This window comes from Planococcus citri, chromosome 2, assembly GCF_950023065.1.
Source record: "Planococcus citri chromosome 2, ihPlaCitr1.1, whole genome shotgun sequence".
Classification (NCBI taxonomy): Eukaryota; Metazoa; Arthropoda; class Insecta; order Hemiptera; family Pseudococcidae; genus Planococcus; species Planococcus citri.
In genome coordinates this window covers 28,161,714-28,188,711 of record NC_088678.1, presented here as the reverse complement: position 1 = coordinate 28,188,711, position 26,998 = coordinate 28,161,714, and the positions used below count along the sequence as shown (strand labels likewise).

At 33.9% G+C, this 26,998-nt stretch overlaps 7 protein-coding genes across 7 annotated transcripts in view; 4 read left to right on the top strand and 3 right to left on the bottom strand.

Moving 5' to 3' along the window:
* Nucleotides 1–510: 510 nt before the first annotated feature.
* Nucleotides 511–2,002, top strand: LOC135835324 (charged multivesicular body protein 2a-like). Its single transcript, XM_065349519.1, has 4 exons — nt 511–912; nt 985–1,160; nt 1,238–1,372; nt 1,444–2,002. The coding sequence occupies exons 1-4, from the start codon at nt 739–741 to the stop codon at nt 1,637–1,639; spliced, it is 681 nt and encodes a 226-aa protein (XP_065205591.1). The 5' UTR covers nt 511–738; the 3' UTR covers nt 1,640–2,002.
* Nucleotides 2,003–2,330: 328 nt separating this feature from the next.
* LOC135835326 (large ribosomal subunit protein eL24-like) lies at nt 2,331–3,506 on the bottom strand. Its single transcript, XM_065349521.1, has 6 exons — nt 3,350–3,506; nt 3,094–3,169; nt 2,924–3,009; nt 2,687–2,848; nt 2,541–2,613; nt 2,331–2,469 (listed from the first exon to the last, which is right to left on the bottom strand). The coding sequence occupies exons 1-6, from the start codon at nt 3,352–3,354 to the stop codon at nt 2,395–2,397; spliced, it is 477 nt and encodes a 158-aa protein (XP_065205593.1). The 5' UTR covers nt 3,355–3,506; the 3' UTR covers nt 2,331–2,394.
* A 304-nt stretch (nt 3,507–3,810) lies between these two features.
* LOC135835319 (U3 small nucleolar RNA-associated protein 15 homolog) lies at nt 3,811–6,482 on the top strand. Its single transcript, XM_065349514.1, has 9 exons — nt 3,811–4,093; nt 4,158–4,250; nt 4,323–4,507; nt 4,581–4,704; nt 4,778–4,958; nt 5,037–5,254; nt 5,328–5,629; nt 5,692–5,825; nt 5,893–6,482. Exons 1-9 carry the CDS (start codon nt 4,007–4,009, stop codon nt 6,102–6,104), a joined length of 1,536 nt encoding a protein of 511 aa, XP_065205586.1. The 5' UTR covers nt 3,811–4,006; the 3' UTR covers nt 6,105–6,482.
* Nucleotides 6,483–6,687: 205 nt separating this feature from the next.
* LOC135835318 (two pore calcium channel protein 1-like) lies at nt 6,688–11,445 on the bottom strand. The gene is made up of 13 exons (XM_065349513.1): nt 10,991–11,445; nt 10,664–10,839; nt 10,419–10,583; nt 10,230–10,355; nt 9,845–10,152; nt 9,672–9,771; nt 8,996–9,176; nt 8,581–8,799; nt 8,378–8,503; nt 7,957–8,296; nt 7,529–7,833; nt 7,296–7,402; nt 6,688–7,216 (listed from the first exon to the last, which is right to left on the bottom strand). Exons 1-13 carry the CDS (start codon nt 11,082–11,084, stop codon nt 7,097–7,099), a joined length of 2,367 nt encoding a protein of 788 aa, XP_065205585.1. The 5' UTR covers nt 11,085–11,445; the 3' UTR covers nt 6,688–7,096.
* Nucleotides 11,446–11,961: 516 nt separating this feature from the next.
* Nucleotides 11,962–15,029, top strand: RpL6 (ribosomal protein L6). The gene is made up of 5 exons (XM_065349518.1): nt 11,962–12,120; nt 12,210–12,467; nt 12,743–12,855; nt 14,390–14,738; nt 14,816–15,029. Exons 2-5 carry the CDS (start codon nt 12,210–12,212, stop codon nt 14,975–14,977), a joined length of 882 nt encoding a protein of 293 aa, XP_065205590.1. The 5' UTR covers nt 11,962–12,120; the 3' UTR covers nt 14,978–15,029.
* On the bottom strand, nt 14,802–22,793 carry LOC135835320 (cilia- and flagella-associated protein 45-like). Its single transcript, XM_065349515.1, has 9 exons — nt 21,898–22,793; nt 18,159–18,284; nt 17,911–18,074; nt 17,554–17,743; nt 17,008–17,181; nt 16,774–16,947; nt 16,244–16,459; nt 15,579–15,748; nt 14,802–15,150 (listed from the first exon to the last, which is right to left on the bottom strand). The coding sequence occupies exons 1-9, from the start codon at nt 22,081–22,083 to the stop codon at nt 15,057–15,059; spliced, it is 1,494 nt and encodes a 497-aa protein (XP_065205587.1). The 5' UTR covers nt 22,084–22,793; the 3' UTR covers nt 14,802–15,056.
* LOC135835317 (sushi, von Willebrand factor type A, EGF and pentraxin domain-containing protein 1-like) overlaps nt 15,067–26,998 on the top strand; it is a 184,815-nt gene continuing 172,883 nt past the window's right edge. Inside the window, exon 1 of the mRNA XM_065349512.1 lies at nt 15,067–15,168. Coding sequence (XP_065205584.1) covers nt 15,105–15,168 — 64 coding nt within the window. The 5' untranslated portion in view covers nt 15,067–15,104. The remainder of the gene's footprint in view (nt 15,169–26,998) is intronic.

Sequence of the window (26,998 nt, the reverse complement as noted above, 5' to 3'; positions counted from 1 at the left end):
ATCTAGTAATCATTCGCGAAGCGATTTGTAGAATGATACTGACGGAGTGACGGTTTGTGAATTAAGAATTTTAGAGCTAGTTAGCTCAACTGGGACTAGGAGGTAGGTTTAGGTACCAGGCGCATAATTGTGAAACTTTAAAATCAGATTTACTTTACTTGGATTTAGATAATATAATACAAATGATGATCAAAGTAGTTTACTAGTTTTTGGCCAAAGATTCACGCTGAAAGAAACAAGAAAATTGCATGATAGGGAGAGGAGAGGGTGGCTGGGCGTGGGCGGATGGATTTTTTGGAAATATTTCAGTTGTTCATCAAAACGATGGCTTCAACGCTATGAAAACTTGCTGAAGCTTTACTGAAGTTCAATAATTTCAAAAAAAAAATCTGGATCTGGAAGTTATGAGTTACAAAAACAAATAGTAAACGTAGGGAAATTCACCTAAAAAATATAGTTGACTTGTTTACATCGCAAAAGAAAGACGATGATATCATGACTCAACTCTGTTTATTTTTTATTCGAGATGGTGATTGATAATTTTCGTTGTTCGAAATTTTCATAATTTTCATTAAAATTGTTCGAAAATTGCTTCATTCAACCTGTCTGAACTCAAATTAGCATTCACTATTACCTTGTTCAACATTTTGTGCATTGTTTACTCTGCGGCTTTCGTGTTACGTCTAATTCCAGTGTCTAAGTACCGTTACTAGTCATCGTCAATTTTCACACAGCAAAATGCCTTTAGAATGGTTATTTGGCCGTCGTATGACGCCGGAAGAGATGCTGAAGAAAAATCAGAGGGTCTTGAATAAAGCTATGAGAGATTTGGATCGAGAGAAAGCACACATGGAGCAACAAGAAAAGAAATTGATAACTGATATCAAGAAAATGGCCAAAGAAGGACAGATGGTGAGAATTTGGTATTTTCTCATGTTTCTTAGTGAGATTTTCTTCGACTAAATTCATATGTTATATGTTTAGGAATCGGTTAAAATACTGGCCAAAGATTTAGTTCGAACGAGAAGATACCAGAAGAAATTCATGTTGATGAAAGCCAACATTCAGGGCGTTAGTTTAAAAATTCAAACGTTGAGATCTCAAAATGCTATGGCAGGAGCTATGCGAGGTGTCACTAAAGCTATGCAGAATATGAATAGGTAAATTTCACAAGTTTACCGCATTGTAATAAATAATTACCTATTCAAGTTTTGTAAATGGGTTTTGAATTACGTAGGCAAATGAATCTGCCACAAATACAACGTATTTTACAAGAATTCGAGAAACAGTCGGACGTTATGGATATGAAAGAAGAAATTATGAATGATGCTATTGATGACGCTATGGAAGATGAAGCCGACGAAGAAGAAAGGTTAGTAATATTCGTTTTCTAATGTGTGTGTTTTTAAAACACAGATTCTGATTTTTTTTTCAATTTTTCAGCGACCAAATTGTGTCACAAGTACTGGACGAATTAGGTCTTCAATTGAACGATCAACTCGCCGAATTAAATCCTGCTTCAGCATCGTTGGCCAGTACGAATAAATCGGCTGTACCTGCTGCTGCTAATGCCAATGGGGGATTATCCGATGCCGACGCTGACCTGCAAGCTAGGCTGGATAATTTACGTCGGGAATAATTACGCTTATGTCATTTTAATTTTCACAGTATTTTAAGTTTCATGTTACCCGTCGAAGCTTTGACTCAAAAAAATAGAAATCGAGAGTGAAACATTTAAACATTTAGATTGAAAGTTCATAATGCTTGATGTTGAGTTTATAAAAAGCAGAATTTGTATCAAAACAATAATGTGTTTATTTTTTTAATTTTGTAAAAATAGAACGATGTAATGTAGAACTATTTTTATAAGTCTTGTACATTTTATATGCCTGTGTATATATATTACGGAGTGAGCTTCAAGAATTACCCAATTATTCCTATTTAATTTTGATCATCATGATTGCATTGTTAAGCACTACCTAATAAACATTTTATTTTAATATTTCGTCAATTCGGATGAAAAATTTTTGCAGGACTTCTGATTTTAGACCTCTCAAGATGAAAACGTAAAAATTGAGTTGAGTGAATAGACGAAGAAATCTTATCAGGACTAATGATTTCAGACCTCTCAAGATGAAAACGTAAAAATTGAGTTGAGAGAATAGACGAAGAAATCTTATCTGTTCCGAAGAATTTGAACATCGTAGCTTAATAATGTTAAGAAATCACAACCCTGAGTTCGATTCCAGTGAAATATACTAGTCATTCGAGTTCGACGAGAACGTTGCACAACAAAAAATTGGCTAAAATAATTTACTCGAATGCAGCCGTCTGTCAAAACGTTATAATTAGAAGAATAAAAGCACATATTTACAAAACAAAGCATAAACAATTTTATCGTTTAGCACCGACACGAGGAGCAGCAGCTTTCTGTTGCATTTTGGACGCTTTAACTTTGTTTTGTTTACCCTATAATCAATAAACAGTAAAATTAATTCATGCAATAATGATACTTTCATAATACCAACTAAAAAACGTACCTTAGCTTTCGTCGGTGGGGGTGGAGGAGGTTTCTTCGACGCTTTCGTAGCTTTTTTCTGTTCTTTAGCGATCCTACGACACACACGTATCGGATAAGTACACTTAGATATTCCTACTCGTTCTAATACGTGAAAAACACCCTTACTTGATAGCTTGCTCCCTCTGAGCTTTACGAACTTCAGGTTTAACATTTCGCATTGCCAAAATTTCGGTCAAAGAAGCTCCGACGATAGCTTTCTGTCCTCTGTTCACACGTCGCACACGTTTCTTTGAGGTTTCTTCTTCCTGACCCTTCTTATGTTTACGCCTGCGGAAAATTATTCGAAAATAGGCGTAATATATCGCAAATACAAAATATTAGTAAGGAATGTCAAGGCAATACCTGTATAACATGGTCCAGGTTACTTTACGTGGGTTTCTCTTCATAAGATGGGCTCTTTCACATTTTGAGTTCAAGAAAGTGAAAACCTACAATTGAAATTATGTTTAGCATGAAATTTGAAATAGCCTACTTTTCAAACAGTCGCTGTTCGAGTTATCATTAATGCTTACTTTTCCGTCAGCTTTGACGAGGGTTTTACCATGACCAGGGTAGATCTTGTACCCACTGTAAATGCATAAACCGATCCTGCAAGGAGAAAATATCACATGAATTAATATTACAACCAATATAAGACGTCAATGGCGTTTTCAACAGCGGTATTTGACACATGTAGCATCGTAAGGAAAACCGTATAGATAGATACGGTTTTCGAAGTACATACTTATTTCTAAAAGAATACGATATACTACTCAACGAAGTACTTACTTCATGATTAAATTAGGTGGATAAATTAAATATTTTAATTAATTTTCCTAATAATTAGATTTCAAAAATGAAACACGCCACATGAAGACCAAACTTTTGGTCAGTGATAGGGTGGCCTCCTCAACATATTCACTGTGCCAAGTGAGAATGAGGTTGTCTTATTTGTTATTCGTACTGTCATCCATTTCCATAGGTTTTCATTTTCATTTGTGATTTGATTTTCAATTTTTTCCGAGGAAAAATTAATTAAGAAAATTTTGATACATTTATTTCATTTTTAATTAGATAATATAATTAATATTATACGTAAATGTATTATATTTATCTCAACTTGTTTTTTTTGTTTCAAAAAATGTACTAAACAAAATAGGTGTCTCGAATCAAGCACAACAAAATTGACTCCATTTACACCTGGTGGTTAGCACCTGGCTCGTGATATGATGATGGGGGGTTGCTGATTAAAACATGTGCTACGACAACAACATGAATTTTTTGAAAAGTTTTTATCATTTCTCGCAATTTTTATTGTGGAATTTCGCTAAACTTTTGAGAAAATTATAATCGATTTACTCCATAATTCGAATCGGCGTTGTCGTGATATGTGATAAATCCTGATTAAAATTTTCATCTCTGCGGTGGAAGGAAAATTCTTAAAGGATGACTACGTTCAAGAAGACTGATACCAAAGTTTTTGATCGAGTTAAACAAGTATCGCAAGAAAGCTTGTACTGGAAAAAACTTGGAGTAAGTTGATGATTTGATAATTTCAGCTTAGCTTAAACTTTCAATTAACTCAAATTTATTCCAGGAACCAATTCTTTTAAAAGAATTCGGACCTATCGATTACCTGAATTTTTCACCGGTTGAGCCTTATAATTTTGCTGTAACTTCGTCCGCCAGAGTAAGTTTCCTCATAAACGCATCAATAATTATCCGAGTCAAACGTTATGTTACTTTCGAAATTCGATTTTAGGTTCAAATTTATAATCCAGTTACGAAACAACCGTATAAAAATCTAAATAAATTCAAAGCAACTGCCTTCGGTGGAACTTTTAGGCAAGATGGCAAATTATTATGCGCTGGAAGCGAAGACTCTATGGTTAGATTGTTTGATGTATCTACCCGAAGCTTACTCAGAAGACTTAAAGGCCATACATTGTAAGTAGTTGGGATAATTCTTGAAATTATGGTACTTATTTTGTTGATACTTATCAGATTGTGTTACTTTCAGGCCAGTTCATCGAACGTATTTTACGTGTGATAATAATCACATAGCCAGTTTCTCAGACGATAAATCGTGTATTCTGTGGGATATAGTCACAGAACAACATGTCGTCAAGTATAAAGAGCATAATGTAAACACGAATTTGCTTTGATAAAAACACTCAATTCGTTGGTATTTGAATCTAACTCGGGTTAATTTTTCAGGATTACATCAGAGCAGGTTGTGTTTCTCCTGTCAATCCCAGCGTAGTCGTATCAGGTGGATACGACGGTGCTATTAAAATGTACGACATTCGAGATAAATCTGTAGCATGTACTTTAGATCATGGTGCTCCGGTAGAAAGTGCTCTGTTCCTTCCTACTGGAAGTATTTTAGTGACAGCAGGTATTAATTTGCGTCTTCTTTTCTAATAATAATCATTGGAGAGATTTGACCTGCAATTTTATGAATTATTGTTTCAAGGTGGTAAAGAAGTTCGAGTATGGGATGCATTTAACAGAACATTGTTGGCCACTTGTTCCCAATACCATAAAACAGTAACGTGTATGTGTTTGGCAACGAAGGGAAAACGACTCTTGACTGGTTCATTAGATCATCGAGTAAAAGTTATAGACATGGTGACTTATAGAGTTATCCATACCATGGGTTATACCAGTCCTATTCTTAGTATTGCCAATAGCGTGAGTATTACTTGATATATGTACGTGATCGATTTTCCGACCAATTAATTAATCTATTCGATTTTTTTCGCAGTTCGATGATAAAACTATGATCACCGGAACTGTAAGCGGTCTTATAACTATACAAAAACGAGGTGAACAAGCCATCGTACCTCAAAAGAAACCTGTATCGTATCGCTACATTGGTGACACGTCTACTAAGGATAGTAATTTAATCGATACCGTTGTTACTATGAAGGGTAAAGATAAGCTACCCAAATATGAAAGCAGTTTGAGAAAATTCGAGTATAAGAGAGCTTTAGATCATGTTATGGTCTCTTCAGTCGCTTACAAAACTCCTGCCACTGTTATAGCTTTATTCGATGAATTAATCAGGTCAGTTATCATATTATTGGAGCGTATTCTTGTGTTCATTTCTGACAGGAAATATGTTTCAGGCGGAAGGGCTTAAAGCAAGCTATATCTAATCGAGATTCTAAACAATTAGCTCAAATCTTAAGATTTATTATTCGATACATCAGCGTTGAAAGATTTATGAAAATTTTAATCGAAGTCTCCGATCTCATCATAGGTAGGTATTTTTCACTTTTTATTCCTTCTTTCATCGCTGAGTATCTAATTCAAGTCATTTGTTTTAGACGCATATTGGGATATTATCGATTTATATTCTTCCGAAGTGAAAAAATTATTCAATACGTTACAAGATACTGTACGAAAAGAAACTCAAGCAACTGAAGACTTTTTGAAGATACAAGGAGCATTGGAGATGATTTTAGCCGCATCGAATATCTCATTGCCACCTATTGAAGATCTAGCTATCAAAGTTGAAGCAAAAACTGAAAACGAATGAAATTATCTTACTTGAATACATTTCAACTGCGTTATTTATTCGTGTAAATATTCTCTTCGGAAGTTGTTACCGTATTTTTAAGAATATTTTGTCATCGTGTCTGAATTTCATTCTTAAGACTGTGATTTTTCTTTATAAGGAATTTTTAAATCAATTTTTATAGCTTTGTCGCTTTCAAATGCGGCGTAATTCACGAATATTGAATTTGATTTTTCTAAAGAAAAGATAATACATTCGATTAATGTTTTGATATGACTAGTTTATTTATTTTCTCAAATGTAAGAATCAGATTTATCTGAGTTCGCGTTTTTTTTTATTGTTTTCTGTGAAACAAATCAAGTATAAACAGTTACAAAATAAAGATGATTATGATCTTTGTTCAGTGTTCGCTTTTGTTGTTAATATTTTGAAATATTTTTCGAAAGAACCTCAGATGTGATTTTTGAAAACCATCAACGTTCGTGAATTGAGTTGAAAAAAATGCTGAAACGTGATCTCGTCGTTACAATTAAAATCACAACATCAGATTCAAAATCTTTTTTAAACTTTTTATGCACATCACAATAAAAGGAAACCACTCGAATACAGTTTAAAAAATATAATAAAATATACGCTATTAAAAATAATAACAAAACAAAGGAAACAGAAACAACTACAAATAAAAACAATAAATTACTGACATCGATCACGTAGTTTTTTTTTTAAAAAAAGGAAAAAACAGGAAAAGCAAATAGGAAAAGTACGCGAAATTAAAACTAAGCAATGTGATATGTGGAAAAAAAATAATTAAAACAAGCGCACAAAAAACACACAAATTAAAGCTGCCATATCAGGACACATACACTAAAAACTAACTTTTGGTACAAACAACTAATAAGCGTTACAAAAAAAATGCAGTGGACTACGTATTTATGCCTTAAAAATTAAAACATTTTGGTATAAAAACGAATAAAACGAGGAATTTTGTTCCGGGTATAATCAACACTCCTGAATTAATTGGCTTCTCTGGCCGCTGAAGCATCTCTCAGCCAGGTTTCGATTTCATTTCTGTACATACGACTTTGTAATACTTCTCGGCTCCTAGGACGACTTCCTATGAAAGTCGTGGTGCCCTAAAAAATCCAATACGTTATAAAATCTGCTATATTTAGCGCAGTCGGCGAATTTGAAACGATAGATGAGGTTACTCACCCCAACGACTAATTCGGGGCGTAATTTCTCCAATAATTGGAAATCTTGGATCCAACTCATGATTTCTTCCCATTTCAAATCTACTTCTTCGTGTAGCATTTTCTCCTCTGTAAACCGAAATGATTTCAATCAATTTTGTTACAACTTTTAACGAAATTAGAAGAAAAAAATCAGTAATGAGGGGGGGGGGGATCTTTCAAGAATAGGTACAGATGATTTACGAGCCAACTTACCATCTCTTTTACTCGTCTGTCTTTTATATTGTATCCTGAATCTGAACGCTTCCAAAATAGAAGCCACGACAATCGTCAGTACAATCATGGTGAATAAATAGAACATAATGAAATATATTCTAGTAATTGGATGGACCACAGCCGCGTATCCGTTCATCACAATGAACCAATTATTGACGACAGTCAACTCGAACAGTGTTACCGCACTTACAGCAATATTGGAAAACGTGTTTAAATAATAATACCCCAATGTTGTCCCATTAGGTGTCAATTTATACTGATAGAAGTCTTCTACTACAGTACCTCTGCACACACAAAAAAAACATCGCATTAATATCATTAATATGTACCTATTTGGATTCACGAGGGAACCTCTGAGCAGGTTCCTTCGTCAGTATCCTCGTAAATCATATTATTTCAATACTAACTTGCAACAGTCCCTCATATCGTAACGTGCAAATAATTCCATGCCAATTATAGCAAAGAAATAATACACAACGATCATCACAATGAAAGCAGATTTGATCAGAGGTGAGAGCAGAGCAACGGTGCCGATGATATCTCGATATCTTTTTTTCATTTTGAACAATCTGAACATTTTCAGAGGTCTGAATAATACCACGTAATAACTATGAGGCCAAACATTCAATATGAATAAACCGAGTATCGGTAACAAAGTTGCAATGAAGTCGAACGTATTCCATCCAGAGTTGAAAAACTGCTTGGTTCCCAGTCCCAACATTTTCATAGCCACTTCGATGCCAAATACTAAAAACAAAATACATCGATTCGATAAGACTTGAAATTGATTTTCGAAGCACCCAGTGTTCAGAAAAGTAATTCATTTACATATGGAGAAAAACACCGTATCCCAAGAAGCACTAAAAGCCACCGCAGAGTCATCCAGGTTTTCAATATCGAACTGATAAAGTGCTCGGTTCGCCATCGTTAAACCATTCATGAAAGTTATTATGTCTGTAAATAATAAATTATGTTGAAAAATTAAAAAGATAATGTGTGAGAACTGAGGAGGGAGGAGGATCAAATCTTACAGAAGAAATATTCGAAATATCTTAACGATATAATGGTATGGGCCATTTGACAAACGTTCTGCAAAGGCATCCATGCCGAATGATACCAAGGAATGTTGGCGTATTGAGGTTCCCATCGAAGAATAACAGCATCGTAGATTTTATTAAATTCATCTTTGGTTAGAATTCCGGTATTGCAGGAGTTCAAATATTTAAAGATGATTACCACGTCTCGATCACCTGCCAAAAAAAAACCATCTACTATTAGATCTCAAATGACAGTAAAAATGTTTTAAAATCCAGAAATTAAATTAGGAGCAAAAAACAAATGGATTTGAGGTGGGACCAGACACTGGAATCTAATCAATTCACAAATCAATGTCCCCAAAAAAAAGGGCAGGGCTGAAAATTTTCCATATTGATTTCAAGAAATTACTTTTTTTTGGCGCGAAATATCTCATCAATCCTTGGAAAAGTTTAAACCGTAATTGTTTAGCATTATTCTTCGATACTAGCAAGTCGTACGCTAAATTACATCCTTTATGTTTATGCAAATACAATTTCTTCATTTTCTCCTTCTCTATAGTAGTGAACGTTTCATAAACGACGGCTAACATCTGAAAAGAAAATTTCATACATGAGATTCCCACAATGTAATTTCTATTAGTTCAACTCTCAATCGAAATCAAAGCGTTCAACAACCTTAGTAAAAATAATTGACGACCTTGGAGCATAATTGAATCTAGTTCAAACCCGAATTAAGAATAGACATAGACAACGATGGCAAACGCAAGTTTACGTAGCCCTGTTTTCAGCTGTCAACCAAACGTATATGGGTTTAAATACCGCGACTGCTATACGTCAAACTGTTTACCAGATAAGCCAACTTTTTTTCATAATTTTTACACCTCGAGTTAAATATTTCATTGTCATGTAAATTCTCAACCACGTCGTCGGGTTTTCGCATATGAAATTACTCTATATTATGGCGAACACGTATGTAAAATTACTCGCTATTGCTTCATCGGGTGGATTAAAAAATAAATTTATGATTCTTTCTTTTACACCAGAGACACGCGTGACTGAGATGGAATAAGTGTCGCCAAACTTACCAAGTTCATTAAAAGATATAAAACAATGCACAGGTAGGAAATGAAAAACAACGAAAACCAACGTGATTCTGCATACGATGGCATCATGACATCTGGAAAGCTGCAAATAGCAAATTGATATAGATTTAATTCGGAAAGATTAAAAAGGAATTATCTGAGTGAGGTAAACTTACTTTGCTGTAGTGAGCAATACGAACATACTGACGAAGCTGTCGTATAATGTGGCGAAATTATGATTGTTAGTGCAAAACAAGAAAAATCCCAAAATCGAAAATAACGCCACGAAAAACAATATCAACATTAACATATCAATAATTGGAGGCAATGATTGTAAGATTTGTCTGATGAAACGTCGAACTCCGCCAAGATGATGGGTATCGACTAGAAATATAGGTCTTAATGCTCGCGTCACTCGGAAATGAGCTGTTTGGCGGAATAATACGACGAAAACTTCCAATAACATGACTGTCAATGTAACACCCTGAAAAAAATAGCCAAATTAATCTCCGAAATGATTTTTAAAATTGATTCGAAAAAAAGAGAAATCCAAATAACAACCTTTATCATGGTCCTTTTGTGTTTTAAAATAGTCAACCAACCGATCCATCTTAATTTCATTCCTAACTCGATTCCAATAATAACTAATGCAACTAATTCGATGAACGCGTGAAGAAATACTGGCATCTGGAAATAATCGATTAATAAAGTATTTCTGCCATAAAGTAGGCATAGTTGATGGTGACTTACTTTGAAAGCCTGAACTGCAGGATCTTCTCCAAGAGCTAAGGCTAATAATACTATCGATGTAAATAAATCTAAACTGTAGTACCATGTGTTATGTACTAATAAATAAGGTGGTAATGCTTCACTTTCGTGAGGATGAGAATCAAATTTTTCATTATTTTTTCCTTCCTGAAATCAATACAGGAACTTGTAAAAAAAAAGGAAAGCAACACTTTGAACATATCAGTGGAAAATTATCGTCAAATTACTTCTAAAAATATAGCTGCCTCGTGATATATCATCTCCATATTCGAATCATCTTCGACGTACTCGTTGGGATTGTTTAGTTCGATTTCTGTATCTGCTACATGACTAGAATTAAGGAATGATGAAATTCTTCTGTTGTTGAAAGTTGAATTACCTCTTTCATGGTCGAGCTGTACCTCTGTAAATTTTTTACAATAATAGAATCGTGATCGATGAGGAGACATTTATGAGGAAATTAAAACTATATTCACCACACCCCTGAATCCGGGATGCTGCGATGATAAAACGTTATCATGATTCAATACATATTGGTTTAATTCGATACGTACCGATATCAGCTGAGTGTACTGGGTTTATCATTAAGTCGTCACTGAAACGTTGATAACCATCACCCAACACACCGAACTTATTTACTGTAGCCATTTCAGTCTGCGAAACGCAGCTGTTTCACATTTGTTGAAGCTCAAGGTAATCATCCGATAATCATGTTTTTTTTCTCACTCAAACAACTTCACGCGTTTAACTCATTGTCAATTACAATGCTCTGTTAAACTTTCGTTTGTTTCCAATGAATAACGTCGATGTCAGGAAGGGTTGGTGTAGGTGTGACTGGCATAGTTGCGCAATAAAAATATCGCGGTGGTTTTTACATTTAATTATTTTCAAACGTATTATAGTTCAAATTTGCGTAATCGAAGTACTGGTTTAGTTTCAAAAGTAATTAATTATTTAATTAAAGGATTAAATATGATGTAATTGAATGATTTACGATTGTTTTTTTTCATTATCAGATTCATATCAATGAAAATTTTGTAAATATTTTGATTGTGTGTTTCTGTTTCCAAGAATATGGCTGCGAGGTAACACTGTGCGATCTTTAATTACCAAAATTGATTTTCAAATTCAAATTTTTCATGTAATGAACATCAAATTGAAAAGAATTTATATAAATATGTTGGAAAACATATTCTTTAATTAATTATAAGCCTTAAAAATTTAGAAAAAATCATTTTTTGAAAAAGTGTTGAATTAATGAGAAACAAATTTTGGTTTGCATTTAAACAACACTGATGCCAAACAATTGATCGAAAAAACACTTTTTTTATTTTTCGAGTTTATTTTATTAAAATATCGCAATTCGTAAAATTTTTATTAATTTTGTTATTTAATTAACCATTTTGTTTGAATATTCAATACTTTTTTGAGGTATTTTGCATTTTTCACTATAAAAAATCTGAATTTTGAGTCTGAAATTTGGTGAAATGGCATACGTCAATCGATCGAATTCATCGTGAAATTCATCGATGTCCAAATAATGTGGTTGTAAAGTCGCTTGCTGTAATTCAAAATGTGTGGTGTGTGTGTAAGTTTTTGCGGCGTGTCATGGAAGCGATGTGAAAAAGTCCTTTTGGAAGTGTTTTATTTTTAAGATACTTGTTAAATAACTTCCAATTTAATAGTAAGTATTTATAATTTTTGATTCCTTGTTTCAGTACGCGTTTCTTCGTTCAATTTTCTATACGTTACTGTGTTTCGTTTGTTTATTAGATGGTGGAACAAAAAACGAGTAAAAAGGCCGTAGCTGCCCCTAAAAAACCTGCTGCTGAAGCCGTCAAGAAACCAGCAGCCACTCCAAAAAAGTCCTACGCTAAGAAATCCAAGAGCTTAGCTTACGGTAAAGTCAAGTTCCAAGCTTTCCTCTTCCGCGGTAAATGGAGATTCATCAACAAGGCTGAGGCCGATAAAGAGAAAAATAAGAAGTTAGCCAAAGTAGCCAAGCTTAAAGAACAAGGCAAACAAATCAAGGTATGTTACTAGAATTATTTCTAAATTTGATGGCTAATTCGCGCAAGTTATTCCTGAAAGGTAATCGAATAACTGTTAAGTAGTAGCCTACATTAAATGCGATTTCAGGTGTGTATATTGGTAGCATATTTTATACATGTATATTGTCGCATACAGATTTTCAAATTCATCATTTTCGTTTTTATGATCGTAGTTAACGTGTTGTTGTAATTTAAGTCTGATTGGTGAGGACGTGGTAGAAATGTTTGGATACTAATCTAATGTGTTTTTCGCAGGAAAAGAAGAAACCCAGACCATCGATCGTAGAGAAACCGATTAAAGGTGAAAAGAACGGTGAAAGTCGTAAAATCCACCTCAGAAGAAAGAACTACTATCCCAGCACCAAGAAGTGAGTATTTGGGAATTTTGATTTCGAGCTCGTCGTAGATCACAGATATTTATATTTGTGCTTCTTGAAAGCAGTTCGTAAATTATATCGCTTGCAAATCCCCTCGGTTGATAGAAGTTCAATTAGAGACGCTTTAAGCGATACATTTCACATTATGTAACGTTTTTTGATCGAGCTGGAGTCTCTGGTATATGTGTTTAATATATCGGCGCTTTTAAAACGCTCGTAAATTGATCCTGTCTTGCTTATTTATGCCCTTCGATGGTGTTGTATTGTCGAAGTCACAGAGTAAGATACACTTAATCGACCATTGGAGTTATCTGTATCGAGTAGGAGTCTCTGATCTATGAATTTAATATTTCAGCGCTTTATAAACGCTCGTAAATTGATTTTGTCTTGCTTATTTATGCCCTTCGATGATCGTATATTGTCAAAGTCACAAAGTAAGGTACATGTTATGAACCTTTGAAGTAATTCGAATCGAGTAGGAGTCTCTGATCTACGAATCTAGTATTTCAGCGCTTTATAAACGCTCGTAAATTGACCCAGTCTTGCTTATTTATGCCCTTCGATGATCTCATATTGTCGAAGCCACAAAAGTAAGGTACACTTGATTAACTTTTGGAATAATCTGTATCGAGTAGGAGTCTCTGATTTATGAATTTAATATTTCAGCGCTTTATAAACGCTCGTAAATCGATCGTGTCTTGCTTTTTTATGCCCTTCGATGATCTTATATTGTCGAAGCCACAAAAGTAAGGTACACTTGATCAACTTTCCGAATAATCTGTATCGAGTAGGAGTCTCTGATCTACAAAACTAGTATTTCAGCGCTTTATAAACGCTCGTAAATCGATCGTGTCTTGCTTTTTTATGCCCTTCGATGATCTTATATTGTCGAAGCCACAAAAGTAAGGTACACTTGATCAACTTTCCGAATAATCTGTATCGAGTAGGAGTCTCTGATCTACAAAACTAGTATTTCAGCGCTTTATAAACGCTCGTAAATTGACCCTGTCTTGCTTAGTTATGCCCTTCGATGATCTTACATTGTCGAAGTCACGAAGTAAGGTACACTTGATCAACTTTTGGAATGATCTATATCGAGTAGGAGTCTCTGATTTATGAATTTAATATTTCAGCGCTTTATAAACGCTCGTAAATTGACCCTGTCTTGCTTATTTATGCCCTTCGATGATCTCATATTGTCGACGCCACAAAAGTAAGGTACACTTGATCAACTTTTGGAATAATCTGTATCGAGTAGGAGTCTCTGATTTATGATTTTAATATTTCAGCGCTTTATAAACGCTCGTAAATTGACTCCTTTATTATGCCCTCGTTCGATTCGTATCGCTTGAGGCACTCCTTAAGGTACAAAATACCTCTTTATCAACTCTGAAGTTTCTAATACGATTTTTAAAACTATCAGTGCTATAATACTCGAAAATCGAATCCTTTTCTACTTCGATTTATTCTAGAAACGCGACGGTATGTCTCGAACTTTTCGCTAACGTTTGCTTTCTGTTTACAGACCGAATGCTCACCGTGCTCGTGGACTTTACCGGCTACACGCCAGAAATTTCCGTTCAAGTTTGACCCCTGGTACCGTGCTCATCTTATTAGCTGGAGTCAACAAAGGCAAACGTGTTGTTTTATTGAAGACCTTGAGCAGCGGTTTATTATTGGTAACCGGACCTTACCTGTTGAACGGTGTACCTTTACGTAGAGTTCAACCATGTCACGTAATCGGTACCAAGACGAAATTGGACGTAAGCGGTGTCAAATTGCCCGAAAAAATGAACGATAAATTCTTCAAACGTGTTGTCGAAAAGAGGAAAGTTAAGAAAGGAGACAAGACTATTTTCGTTCCGAAGAAAAAAGTAATACGACTTTTCATTATTATTGCATTATGTTTCAATCTGGGCTCGATCTCTAACGTTGTATTGTTTTTTCACAGTCGTACCAGCCTAACGCCGAAAGAAAAGAATTCCAAAAGACCGTAGACCAACAAGTTTTAGATATTATCAAGAAACATCCCGACAAGAAAACATTGCTCGCTTATCTATCAGCTATGTTCGGTCTAAAGAATAATCAATACCCTCATCGTATGCAGTTTTAATGTATATTTATTTTGTTCTCCATCGTTTGATAAATAAAAAATTTTGGAAAAATGCAGTCTTCTAATGTGCAGGTGCCTTTCATGTTTGTGTTTCCAGACGTGAAAGATTGTCTCCGTCGATTTTCATATGTTTCGCGAGTTTCTTTACGTATTCTTCCGGTATATCCGACGATCTGAAAATCACGAATCTGGTTAGTAGAAATTTATTACCGGTAATCTTTGAAATTTTTCGAAAAATATTGCAAATTATCTCTCGTCGCTCTCGATTTGAAATATTCGTAAGGTAGAATAGGGTTAAATCTATCACAAGCTACACAGGACACGAAAGAAAAAAAACTGTCTATCTAACTCAATCCTACCTCGGGTCGAAAAAACAAGAAATTAAATTTTGAAAATTCTATAAATGAGAAATTTTAACTGTACACATGTTCAGATATTCGTCATTTCGATTCTGGAATCCGATTATGAAATATCTGATGCCTCAAAGCGTCGAGAATACAACTTATTATTTTTTATGGAGTGAAATGGTAAATGGTTAAAATAAGGATCGAACTGAAGGCTAAAGGTTATTGAAAGATGTCTCGTCGTATATTCGCCTTACCTTATTTGTTCAATTTTTTTCTCAATAGCCTGCTTGATTATTTCGTCTCGTTTTTGCAACCTATTCTGAAGTTCTCGTCCTTCTTGTAATTTTTCTTCTCGTTGGTATTTTTTTCTTCGTTCTTTTTCGGTTATTTGCTCGAGTAAGGCTGCTTTGTGTTTTTGGATTGTCTAAAAAGGAAAATGGGGTTGAGTTGAATGAATGAGAATGTTGAATGTAAGGGACGAATTGAAAGACGAGATGAAATCTGGTGATGAGGGGAAGAGTGGAAGTTGATGTTTCAATTATCATGAACGTGGATTTTCAATTTTTTTTCTGGAAGGGATTGAATTATTTTGAAATAAGAATTTGAAATTTTTTCAAAGTTTTTTTTTAAACATTGAAATTAAATTCGAATTGAAGTTGAGATGTTGAGAATAAAAAAATCACTTGAGTAACTATTTAGAAACAATTTTTGCAAAATTTGTCCGGCTCTAATTTTAATTTTTTTCATTTTTTTTGGCCAATTTTTTCTCGAAATTTTTAAAATTAATTTTGCCTAGTTTTATTTTTAGAATTTTTACTTTTGATCGTATTCATTGATTGAATAAATTTTCAGGTATAAAATACCATTCAAAGTAGCATCTGAAAAAGTAATTTCTAGTGAAAAAAATCCGTCAATTTACTTCTTCGTGTTTAATTTTCGAAAGTTGTAGCTCTTGTTGCAATTTGGAATTTTCATTATTAATTTTCTTAGCTTCTTCTTCTTTCTGCAGAGCTTCAATGGTTTGATATTTTCTCTTTTCGGAAATTTGCCGTTGACGTATATCGCGTTCTTCTTCATTCTGTTGTAATTTCTTTCTCACAGTTTCAATTTCTTTTTGACGCCATTTTCTTTGAATCTAAAATCACGTGGGGGTAAGGAGAAAAAAAATAACGGTTTAATATTTCTATAGAATGATGGAAGCATATAGATTTGATGAAAAAGCAAGCGGTCAAAGCTGAAAATTTTGTCGAGATTGCTTCATCTTTAGGGTTTTTTCTTCTTGTTTCGTCGTTGAAGTATTCTTTGATAAGTTTTATTTGACAACGTTATAGTTTTTCATTTCGCATTCACCCTTATTTTTCTCTCTCAGTCGTTCGTCGAGAGAGAGTTTTAATTTCGTTTTTATTTACTCGAATGTTGTTTATGATAAGAAATTAAAAATATTTTTACGTCTTCTTGGATACGTTCGGTGATAATTTCGTCTTTGGTTTGAGCCAAGGATTGCGATGTTTTTTGTAACTTCCATAAACGAGCTAGTTCCCTTTGTTGTAGTTGGCTTTTGGTTTTGCGATGCGTCTCGTATTCTTTCTCTTGCTGGATTTTAGATTTTAGGTATTCTTGAATCTGGATAAAAAACACGATTAAGAAACACCGTCAGACGCTTAATGAAGGAGTGTTGTTTACCTTTAAGCTTTCGAGCTTTTCTTGTTCTCTTTGTTGCTCTTTGTTCCGTTTGATTTGTTCGTTAAATAGTTGGTTTTGTTTTTTCAATTCTAAATTTAGCGTGGCTTTCTGTTCGGATGTTTGGCTCTCTTCGTCTTTCAATTGTTTCGATTTAATTTTCATTAATTTAGATTCCTAAACATAGAAAGGTAATAAATTATCGCTGGGGGAGAAATCGCAGGAGAGGTGGGAGCTTTTTACATGTTCTTGTCTACGTTTTAGAAGGTGAGGGATTTTTTTTTGGTTAGATTTATGTGATGTTTTGCCACGAAAATGTATAATCCGGTTTAATTGTTTCAAATTTCCTCAACATGAATAAAATTTTAATTTTGTAATAAAAAGGATTTGAACAGTTGAAAATGAGTATGAAAAATAAGAAAATTGCTTCATCATTTAATTTATCGCACTTGGATCGGTCACTTGTCGCTCTTGGTTTCATTTTTTTTTTTTTTTTTTTAAATTTTAAATAGGTATAAAATTGAGATTATGCCTTATCACAATACCAACCTTTTTAATCATCTGCATCTCTTGAAACCTTTTCTTTTCATTTTGTTCAATCTGTTCCAATATAAATTGAGCATACTGTTGTTTCTTGGCATACTCTTCTTCCCGTTTCCTTCTCGTAGCTTCCTCGGCCAATTTCCTGTCGTTTTCCATTTTGGCATCTTCAGCCTCATCGTGAGATTTTAATTGCTGTCTATGAAGAAAACGTAAGTATCTAGGTATCAAATTAACGACGTAGCATTTCGCAAAAACAATCCCCAACCGTTTGCGAAATTTCTTATGAAGACCCGACCCAGCCTAATGTCATCTCGACCTTGTAAAATGTACCTACTATAACGTGTAGCATGACAGTTAAATTACTTTATAAGTTCTTTCTCAGCCACTTGAGCGTCTTGTATCGCTTTACATTTAATGCTTAATAATAAAGAATTGTATTGTTTCATTTCATCTTCCTGCTCTTGTTTTAGTTGCTCGGTTCGAGCTAATACGAGCTGTTTTTCACGCTGCTCTTCTTCGTTCTCCGACTGTAAACATAGGCGACGAAGTGTCAGATTTATTTAATTACGAGTCGCGAAGATGTTTTTGGAAACTAAAGTACGACTGTTTACCTCGTTATTAATGGTGTCTTTTTTCAGATTCTCGAGTTGTCGTGTTAACGAGTCGATTTTGTTTTGTTCTTGTTCGATCAACGTTTCGACAGAAGCGTCTTCGGGGATAGGCGAGTCTGTAAAAAGCTGTAGTAAGAGATTACCTTCTTAGATTTGGGTCAAGAAGTAGGTTTTTGTGTTCGAGTAAACATTTTCGGGGTGAAGAATGGTTTTAAATGTTTTATTAGGTGTTTTTTTGGTGAAAATCATGTTAGGAATGATACGAAATGAATCAGATGACATTCGAGGATTTGCCATACCTATCGATATTTCAAAAGAAGGGGCGCGGAGTTACATGTTCGTAATACCTATTCCCTTTATCACCTTGACTTTCATGGGAGTGAGGTTTGTTTTCCATATATTTCTGAGGTGTTCGTAGAATACTTTTCATGGTGTAATGGTACGTGAAAACTTAACCACCTTAGGTAATTTGTTTATTAGTCTGTTACTAGGTGACTCATACGTGATCATTTAAATGATTAGAAATACGATTTCCTTTTTTCCATTTTATAACTTTTTCTGGTTTTTCTTTTTTCATTTCAATTACTCGATTAATAATATTTTTCAAGCTTCGAATAATCTCGCTCGAATAAATTTTTCCAAAGTGGGAAGTAGGAACTAGGAACTTCAATGTAATATTCGAAGCACTCAACTTTGCGATAAACAAATCGATCAAAACTTGGATGTGTGGGAGAAGCTCAGTCTATTTACCGAAATGACGAAAGTTTTGTTAAAATATTCTGAAAAAAATCACTCGTAATGACGTGGCAATTTTTTCATAATTTTATTCAACAGGTTGGTAGGTAAAGGTAAGCACTTTCAAAATAAGACTCCCGAAAAAGGTTTAATTTTTAATTGCTGTCCTCAGTGTCCTCTCTATGAATGAAACTGTGACATATGTCAAGTCCAGATTTCTCGAGTTTGGAGGCCCCGGCCCCTCATGAGAGTTGTAGAAATCAGTTCAATAAAATGAAAAAAAAAATCGTAAAAAAGTACCTTTTCTTATTTTCACTGTCCTGGTACAAGATGGCTCAACATTTTAAACATTTTTCACGACGTTTCTTTAACTTTCGATTATTCCCAACTTTTTTCATGATGTTTTAATGAATTTCAAAACAATTTTTAGTAAGATGTTGCTCAATTCCAGTGAAAGTTCATCAATTTTGTATTATGTTTATGCTTATTTTGCTTTTTTTAAAATGAACTGTACGAAATTTATGCGAATTTCATTTCATTTCCACAATGTTTGATCAAATTTTGTACTCCAAAGCAAAAAGGATGGAAGTCCATTTTTTTCGGTTTTGCAATTTGCACTTCATTGGAAAGAGGTTCGCAAGAGCTTTGCAATTATGTAAAATTCGAAAAATCGATAAAAATATACTTCCATCATTTTTGCTTTGGAATACAGAATTTTACTAGGTATATGGACTATTCCACGTCAATTCGACCAAGAAGTGGTAAGGGGGGACGGCGATTTTGTTGAAATTTTTCCTGTGAAAAGACCTTTTTGAAGGGATGACCAATGGCGCAAATCGCAGCCCTCTAGCCCTTTTTTAAAGGCTGCCAGGGGGTGTCAAAGTTTTCAGTGAACTTGAAATATCATCCATTTCAGCAGTAGATAACTCGATAACCGCGAAACCTACCAAAATGGAACTTTTTCCAATTGTTATGTATTTTGAAAGGTTTTTTGATGATATCATAAAAATCAGTGTTGCCTCTTTTTTTCGTACGAAAAATTAGCTCGAAAAGTTTCAAAACGTAGTTTTCATATCGTTCCGACTCTAAAAAATTCTGAAAAAAATATATTATGGACAACTTTTCATGCTGAACAACATTATTAAAAAATTGGGATGGCATTATTTTGTAAAATCGATTTAAAAAAAATTAAAGTTCGCGAAAAAATTCGATTTTTTGATTTAAAACACGAAAAAAAGTTTTGATTGGTGAAGTTGACTCATTTGACCCCTATTTTTACGTATCCGTTGAAAAAGTTGAAAACCCCATTTCACTCGATGAAATGAAATCACAAAAAAATCAAAATTCGAAAAAATGCAATTTTCAATTTCAAACATCAAAAAAAGTTTAAATTTATTCAGTCGTCTTATTTTAACCTCTTTCGTACCTATTTCATAAAAAAGTTGATAAAAATTACACTCAGAGCAAAAAAATTAGAATTCTTTTATTTTTTCAATTCACTCAGAATTTTGATTTTTTTGTGATGAGTTCATTTCATCGAGTGAATAGAGTTTTTCAACCACCGACCCCCCTTTACCACTTCTTGGTCGAATTGACGTGGAATGACTCATATTTTACCCAATTTGTTTCTGTTTTTAATTGATTTTATGCTATTAAGAAATTGTAAGGATATTTTATGCAATTTTTGCTCAATTGTTGGTCATTTTTATACCAATTTTTACATTTTTTTAATGACTCGATCTTGAGGCGATTTTATTTCTTCATCAAGACCAATTCGTTTCAAGTTGATTTCCATAATTCATCTATGCACGAAATTTCTCCGACCCAGAACTTCCCTATTTTTTACTTCTTTAAAATTCATCGAGAACTCATCCGTAGTAATTTCTGCAACTATGGAATAAACACAATGAATTTAATGATCTATGAAAGCCATTTTGTCATTTAGGGCCTTTTTGAGGCTTCTCGAGCATTCTGATGTGGGGATCCACATCTTAATTATTATTCGATGAATGGTTACGTTTTGCTGAAATAAATATCAGAAAATTGAAAAACAAATTCGCTGGTCGCCTCCTCCCTCCCCAAAAAATCCAACGATTTTTCTGGAGGAACATTATTTTAAGCTTTGAAAAGTGAGAATGTTTCATCTCGAATTTTGAAATTGAAATCTTGATGCACCAATATCAAAAAGCATCCCTACTTTTGCCTATGTAATTGTAATGATAGGCAGCCATATGTATTTGTTCGTTGAATTACGTAGTTGCCTGCTTACTGAGTTGAAGAAAATACTTCGCCATTTAATTTTTTAAACGTATTTTCTCGAAAACTTGAACAGTTTTTCCTTTCTTTGAAAACCCTTCTTCGACTTTTGAAATGCGAATCTATGACGTCATATTACGACTTCGCACAGGTTGAATTTGATTACAAATCGATCAGTAAAGGCGCGTTATTTGCGTAAAATAGTGTCTTTTTAAGAACAATTTTCAATCGTATTATTGCACCCTTACTTCTATTATGAGTTCGTATTGATTGAGCTCATAAAAGCCGTCAAAAGGGAGGAAACTACTTGACGCAAATCCTAAAGAAATCTCGACACATACGTGTAAGGTTTTGAGAAAATAAAAAAAAGCCCCTACTATCGAATCGTATTTTTTTTTGTCAAGAAAACGATTCGGTTGAGGAAAAAAACGTGCTTTTTCAATTCGCCTTGGTACACAAAACGCGTTAAGGTAACTTTTACGCGCTGGTTTATCGCGAATGTTAATAAAATTGCATACTCAATTTGCCTAAAATACGAAATACTCGTACCACCGCACAATTCCGCGACATAAATCGACCCGAAGACGATTGGATTGGAAAATTAATTGATGGGAATTATAGGAATAACTGTGTAAAGATAATTGACCCAAGTTACCTATAGTGCATTTTCACGAGGTGCGTAAGGTGTTTGGGATTCTGCACAGATACAGATACCAATATGGAAAAGCTTATAATAAATATTACTTACACGTGAATTCTTTTTAATTCGGTTGAATTGAGATTCAGATAAGAGCGTGGTTAGTTTCCGATTCTTGTCTCGAGGTATAATCAGTTTTCTTACAATATCTCGTTCTACTACCATTATACTTTTCGAGTGATTTTTCGCCGTTTCTTTTTCTCGCGGATGCCGGCGGTATTTCGTCGGCGTAGTCATTTTCTTTTCAGATGAGACGTTTTTTCTTCTTCTTTTCTTCGTCTTTTTTTTCTATTCGAATGAGCCTTTCGTCGATTTCAAGTGCTGCGGAATAGTCAATATAAGTTTAATTTAGTATCTCATTATAGATTTTTATTCGATATGGTTAATGTTGTCTCGTGACTGTGTTTCCAAAGCAGCCTGACGACGAGCGATAGGTATTTCGTTTAGTCGTGCATATCTTTTTTGCATAAATGGAATTGTGGAATGCATATTGCGTATACAGGGTGTCCCATTAATTGCCCTTGAATCGATGCTATGATCAAAATGATGATGTGTTTTCATACTGCTCATTCTGTTAGCCCAAATATCGCCTAATTTGATTGCTGGAGGCTTCAGAACTGCTCAAAACGACTCGGAAACCATTTCCATTTCATTCAGAGAATTGAAGTTGAAAGCAGGACCAAATTTCAGCTTTCTGGGTCAACTTGGTGAAATTTTGAATTTTTAGAAATCATTTGGACCAGATTTGATTTTTAAAAATTCACATTTTTTTTACGAGCAAAAAATTTCTAGTTGTTTTGAATTTCTTGAAATCAAGCGATTTGTCTGAAAATTATGGTTTTAGAAAAAAGGAATTGAAAGTTGAAATAAGATCATTTATCTTTAAACTAAGGATCAGGGCTTCTAAACTATTATTTTGTTTCCTTTTAATTTATCCAAAGTATTGAGAAGCCTCTTTCTCCGTAAAAAACATTTTAAAGCTCGAAATCTAAAAAAAAAAATTAAGTTGCAGAAAATTCTGGAAATTTTTAGATCTTCCAAAACCGACTATTTTGCGTCTAAAATTCATTGTAATTAAATTAAATTGATCATTAAGTTGGATCTCGAAATTAGCAGAGACTTTTATGTTCACTAAAAAACTCTTGGAAAAATTTTAGTTCCGGAGGTGCTCTTTGAGGGGAGGTATGGGTTCTCAAAGACGAGGGATTTTTGCTCTAATCCTTACCCAGCCTGTTTCGGGAGAAATGCCCCAAATCCAAATCGTAGTATTTGAGATTTGCGTCGACCTAGGCCATTGTGGTCAGAACTTAAGACCACTTCTAGAATTCTAATAAGCAGTTGAAAATTTTCAAGTCATTTACAAGGTGTCTAACGGTCATGAAAGTTATGAAAAAGTCACGAATTTTTGTAGAAACACAATTGAAAATTGTTTAAAAAACCCATAAAATGAGAAAAAAAAATCAGAAAAATGAAAAAAACTGGAATACCTACCTAATATTTTTGATCCTATAAAAAATGCAACCTGTTTGACAAGTATGATCAGAAAGTCAGGAAAAGTTTGTTTTTTTGCCTATATGGGCCCTTCTTTTTAAAAAGTCAAGAAAAAGTCCTTCTTTTTGTCCGAAGATCCGTCTTTTTTCCAAATTTTTGAATAATCCTGTGATTTACTTACTTAATCAAAATCAATCGAAAAATGAACTCAATTTTTCAGAATTTTTCATTTTTTTAAACGTCAAAATAATTGAATTGTAGGTACCTATTAGAGCTGAAAACGGTACTCGCTGACAGCGGATAACTACTGTACACGTACTGTAAATTCTTGCTTCTCACTAGTACATAGCTGGTAGCGATTTGAAAAAAATTTCACACCGGTTCACATTATAACCTGTAGCGAGTTGAATGCGTTGCTGTTGTACTGGCATGACGTCATCATTGTCATCAAACACTGTCAAACGTCAATCACACATGCAAAGGACATGTGTCAAAGCATAACCCTTCCACTTACGCATTATCAAGTTTTGGGGTGCATGCGCAGACTAAGTTCAAAATCAATTAGGTTGTGCTCGCTATACGCTACTATCTACACCCAAATTAACTTGATACCCACCACTAGCGGGTTTAGCTAAGGAACTAAATACCAGGTATGGGAATACGCCATTTTCAGTTATAGATTTCGTAGTTTTGACGGTGATGTGTTTTTTTCATTTCAGTTGTATAATGAAATGGAATCAAAAAAAATGGTGGGAAAATGTTTATTTTGTATATTAAAATGAATATGAAGTAAAAAAATAACGTAAATTGGTGGTATTAACTTATCAATAAATTTAGTCCTTAAAAATTTTTTTCTATAACCAAAGATGGCGTATTTCCATACCTGGTATTTAGTTCCTTAATTTAGCTGGTATTTTCACCAGATACTGGTTAGTGGGTAGCGTAACCATTTTCAGCTCTAGTACCTATACTTAATAGCAAAAAATTAAATAGGTATTCTGTTAATGAAAACTGATTGATCATTTCCATTGTTTAATGTATTTTCTTGATAATTTTTTTGTTTTAAAAATAATGAATTTGTGAAGTCTTTTTTGGAAATTTTGCCTGCTTGAAAACAATATTGAATGGAAGTTTATTCCTGAAAATGCTCCCTGGATGGGAAGTCGTTTTATTTTGTCGGTGAAGAAATGTATCAAAAAATCAGTCTTTGGCATGATCAATTTTGAAAATTTGAAAACGACTTTAAAAGAAATTGAAAACGTATTAAACTTAAGGCCGCTAACATTATGGGTCTGGTAATCTCGAAGATGTCAGTACTCCAGCAAATTTCATTGGTAATTGAAGTCACATTTCAGTTGACAATGAATTGGGTGTTGTTAATACAAGATCCAAATTATCTAACATTTGGAATTCATGTAAAAAGGTTTTACAATTGTTTTGGTCTATTTGGTATAAAGATTACTTATCCAATTTATGTAAAAAGGACAATTCTATACAAAGAAATGCTGTTTGTTGCGTACCAACTGTCAGAGAACTTGTATTAATAGAAGAGGATGTTTTGAGGGGAAAATGGAGATTAGGTGTAGTTGATCAGCTGCATATTAGCAGTGAAGCATCAACCTTTCATTCTCCTCATCTGGACCGCGATTCCAAGAGTACATTTTGATGCAAACCTCCCAAATCGAGCATGTAAAGAATGCCTCTGCGCATTGCGCAAACTCATCTCTTACCTTTTACCCCACTTACCACGCGTACAATCATAATTGGGTGTGGAAGGTGATTATTTTCTTCCACATGAGAGTATGATCATATGAGTGGTAAGTGGGGTAAGGTAAAAGACAAGTTCGCGCAATGTCCAGAGGCAGTCTTTACAAGCTTGATTTGGGAGGTTTACAATTTGCATCAAATATTTGATTGATTTCTGATTGGAATAGCGGTCCAGATAAGGAATAAAAGGTTCATGCAGTGAAGGGAATATTCCTTCAGAAAATGTTAAAGTCAAAACAGATATACTAACTAGACCCATTAAAAAATTGTACCCTTTAGAACTTAATTTTAAAGTATAAAATAAAAATAAAAATATGACTTCCACTGTTTGGTAGGTAATTAGGTATACAGTAAAAGCTCATTATAACGCTCTTCAAGGGACCAAAAAAAAGGAGTTGACTATACTCCTAAGCCGAAACGCGCTATAAGCAAAAGTCTCATTTTAACGCTGATGAGCATAATATTGCGAACTCTCGCTTTTAAACAAAAAAAAAGTAATAAAAGGAAGTTCAAACATAAATTTATTTTGGATTTTGAACAACCAGTTGTATTATGTACTTATTTAGAAGCAAAAAAATCTGAAAGGAAACTATTAAAGTTTGATGTCAAAAAATCTTACTTTTTTTTAGCCAAAATCGGAAATAATTTTACTTGTTTGTATGAACTGAAACTGTTGAAAGTCAAAAAACATATTTTTTGCCAAAATTTTGCCAAAAAAGTTTCTAACAATTTTTTTCCAAATCTAAACTCCAAAAATTGCAAAAAAAAACTGTTGTTTGTCCTGCCAAAATGTTTAGAAAATTTTGCTTTTCTGTCACAAAAAATTGGTTTTTTGTTGTCAGCTTTCTCTTTGAGGACCCATATTTCCCCCTGCAGAAGTTTTTCAGAAGCTAAAATTTTGTCTACATATGTTACTTTCAACTCAGAATTATTGATACCTAAGTCTTTACTGAATTTTGTCAAAATTCTTTGAATTTTTTTTTTTTTTCGTGATCCAACCTATCGATCATACAGGATGTTTCAAGGTAACAAGGCCTTTGTGATCGAAACCAAACATTTTTCAAAATTCCATAATTTAACCTCTTGTCTCAAAGGTTATGTGAATGCGAACATACCTAGACCTACGTTGACTCTGTGACGTTTCGGAGTTTTTGGATTGAGATAGCAACAATCAAAATCACAATATTTCTCGTGAACTTTATTAATTTTTCAAAAATAGTTTTCAACATAAAATTTTTTCAAGTCTTCCTAATACTCTTTAAGTAAGTACTTTACTCACTAAGTCGTAAGTACATGAATTATTATTTTTTCGCTCCAATTTCTGGAATCTCATTCTCGCTGACCACAACGAACACTTTCGAAAGGCGGGACACTTCAAAATGGAAAAAAATTGCCTTCGAGTTCCCATAAATTATAATCTACCCTATACTTATAGCGTATGGTAGTAGCAGATGCTTGATTGGACACCACGTATCGTACAGTGTATTATGATATCTCGAGAAAAATATTTATGTTGATACAGGATTCCAATTCCAAGGTTTCCGCATTGTACTTGACCGAGTTACTACTAGTATGCCTTATGCAAACATTCGAATGCTTTTTGAAAAAATAAAAGCTCTATGGCATTTTCAGCTCATACACGTACCTACGTCAGTGTGTCAGAGACGTACATCTACGTATGTACGTACTATACGAGTATGTATGTGTACGGAGTACCATAGTACGGTTCTCGTCTCATCGTTATTTATGGCGCGAATGAATAGGTTCGAATAAATTTTATTTAATGAAAACTGTAAGCAGATTATTCGTTATTTATGGTGCGGCGTAAGGTGTAGCAAGTGATATTAGATTGAAAAATATAAAGCGGCTTTTCTCATTTGTTGAAACGCGCCAT

Coding starts and splice junctions, on each gene's coding strand:
- LOC135835324 (XM_065349519.1), top strand. CDS start 739: ATGCCTTTAGAATGGTTATTTGGCCGTCGTATGACGCCGGAAGAGATG. Junction 913..984: donor TGGCCAAAGAAGGACAGATG/GTGAGAATTTGG, acceptor TTATATGTTTAG/GAATCGGTTAAAATACTGGC. Junction 1,161..1,237: donor GCTATGCAGAATATGAATAG/GTAAATTTCACA, acceptor TGAATTACGTAG/GCAAATGAATCTGCCACAAA.
- LOC135835326 (XM_065349521.1), bottom strand. Junction 3,010..3,093: donor TCGTCAAAGCTGACGGAAAA/GTAAGCATTAAT, acceptor TTTCAATTGTAG/GTTTTCACTTTCTTGAACTC. Junction 2,614..2,686: donor CAGAGGGAGCAAGCTATCAA/GTAAGGGTGTTT, acceptor TGTGTGTCGTAG/GATCGCTAAAGAACAGAAAA.
- LOC135835319 (XM_065349514.1), top strand. CDS start 4,007: ATGACTACGTTCAAGAAGACTGATACCAAAGTTTTTGATCGAGTTAAA. Junction 4,094..4,157: donor TGTACTGGAAAAAACTTGGA/GTAAGTTGATGA, acceptor AATTTATTCCAG/GAACCAATTCTTTTAAAAGA. Junction 4,959..5,036: donor AAGTATTTTAGTGACAGCAG/GTATTAATTTGC, acceptor TATTGTTTCAAG/GTGGTAAAGAAGTTCGAGTA.
- LOC135835318 (XM_065349513.1), bottom strand. CDS start 11,084: ATGGCTACAGTAAATAAGTTCGGTGTGTTGGGTGATGGTTATCAACGT. Junction 8,800..8,995: donor ATATTTCGCGCCAAAAAAAA/GTAATTTCTTGA, acceptor TTTTTTTGGCAG/GTGATCGAGACGTGGTAATC. Junction 7,217..7,295: donor GCCCCGAATTAGTCGTTGGG/GTGAGTAACCTC, acceptor TGGATTTTTTAG/GGCACCACGACTTTCATAGG.
- RpL6 (XM_065349518.1), top strand. CDS start 12,210: ATGGTGGAACAAAAAACGAGTAAAAAGGCCGTAGCTGCCCCTAAAAAA. Junction 12,468..12,742: donor AACAAGGCAAACAAATCAAG/GTATGTTACTAG, acceptor TGTTTTTCGCAG/GAAAAGAAGAAACCCAGACC. Junction 12,856..14,389: donor TACTATCCCAGCACCAAGAA/GTGAGTATTTGG, acceptor TTCTGTTTACAG/ACCGAATGCTCACCGTGCTC.
- LOC135835320 (XM_065349515.1), bottom strand. CDS start 22,083: ATGACTACGCCGACGAAATACCGCCGGCATCCGCGAGAAAAAGAAACG. Junction 18,075..18,158: donor AAGACACCATTAATAACGAG/GTAAACAGTCGT, acceptor CTATGTTTACAG/TCGGAGAACGAAGAAGAGCA. Junction 15,749..16,243: donor CGAAAATTAAACACGAAGAA/GTAAATTGACGG, acceptor TTTCCTTTTTAG/ACAATCCAAAAACACAAAGC.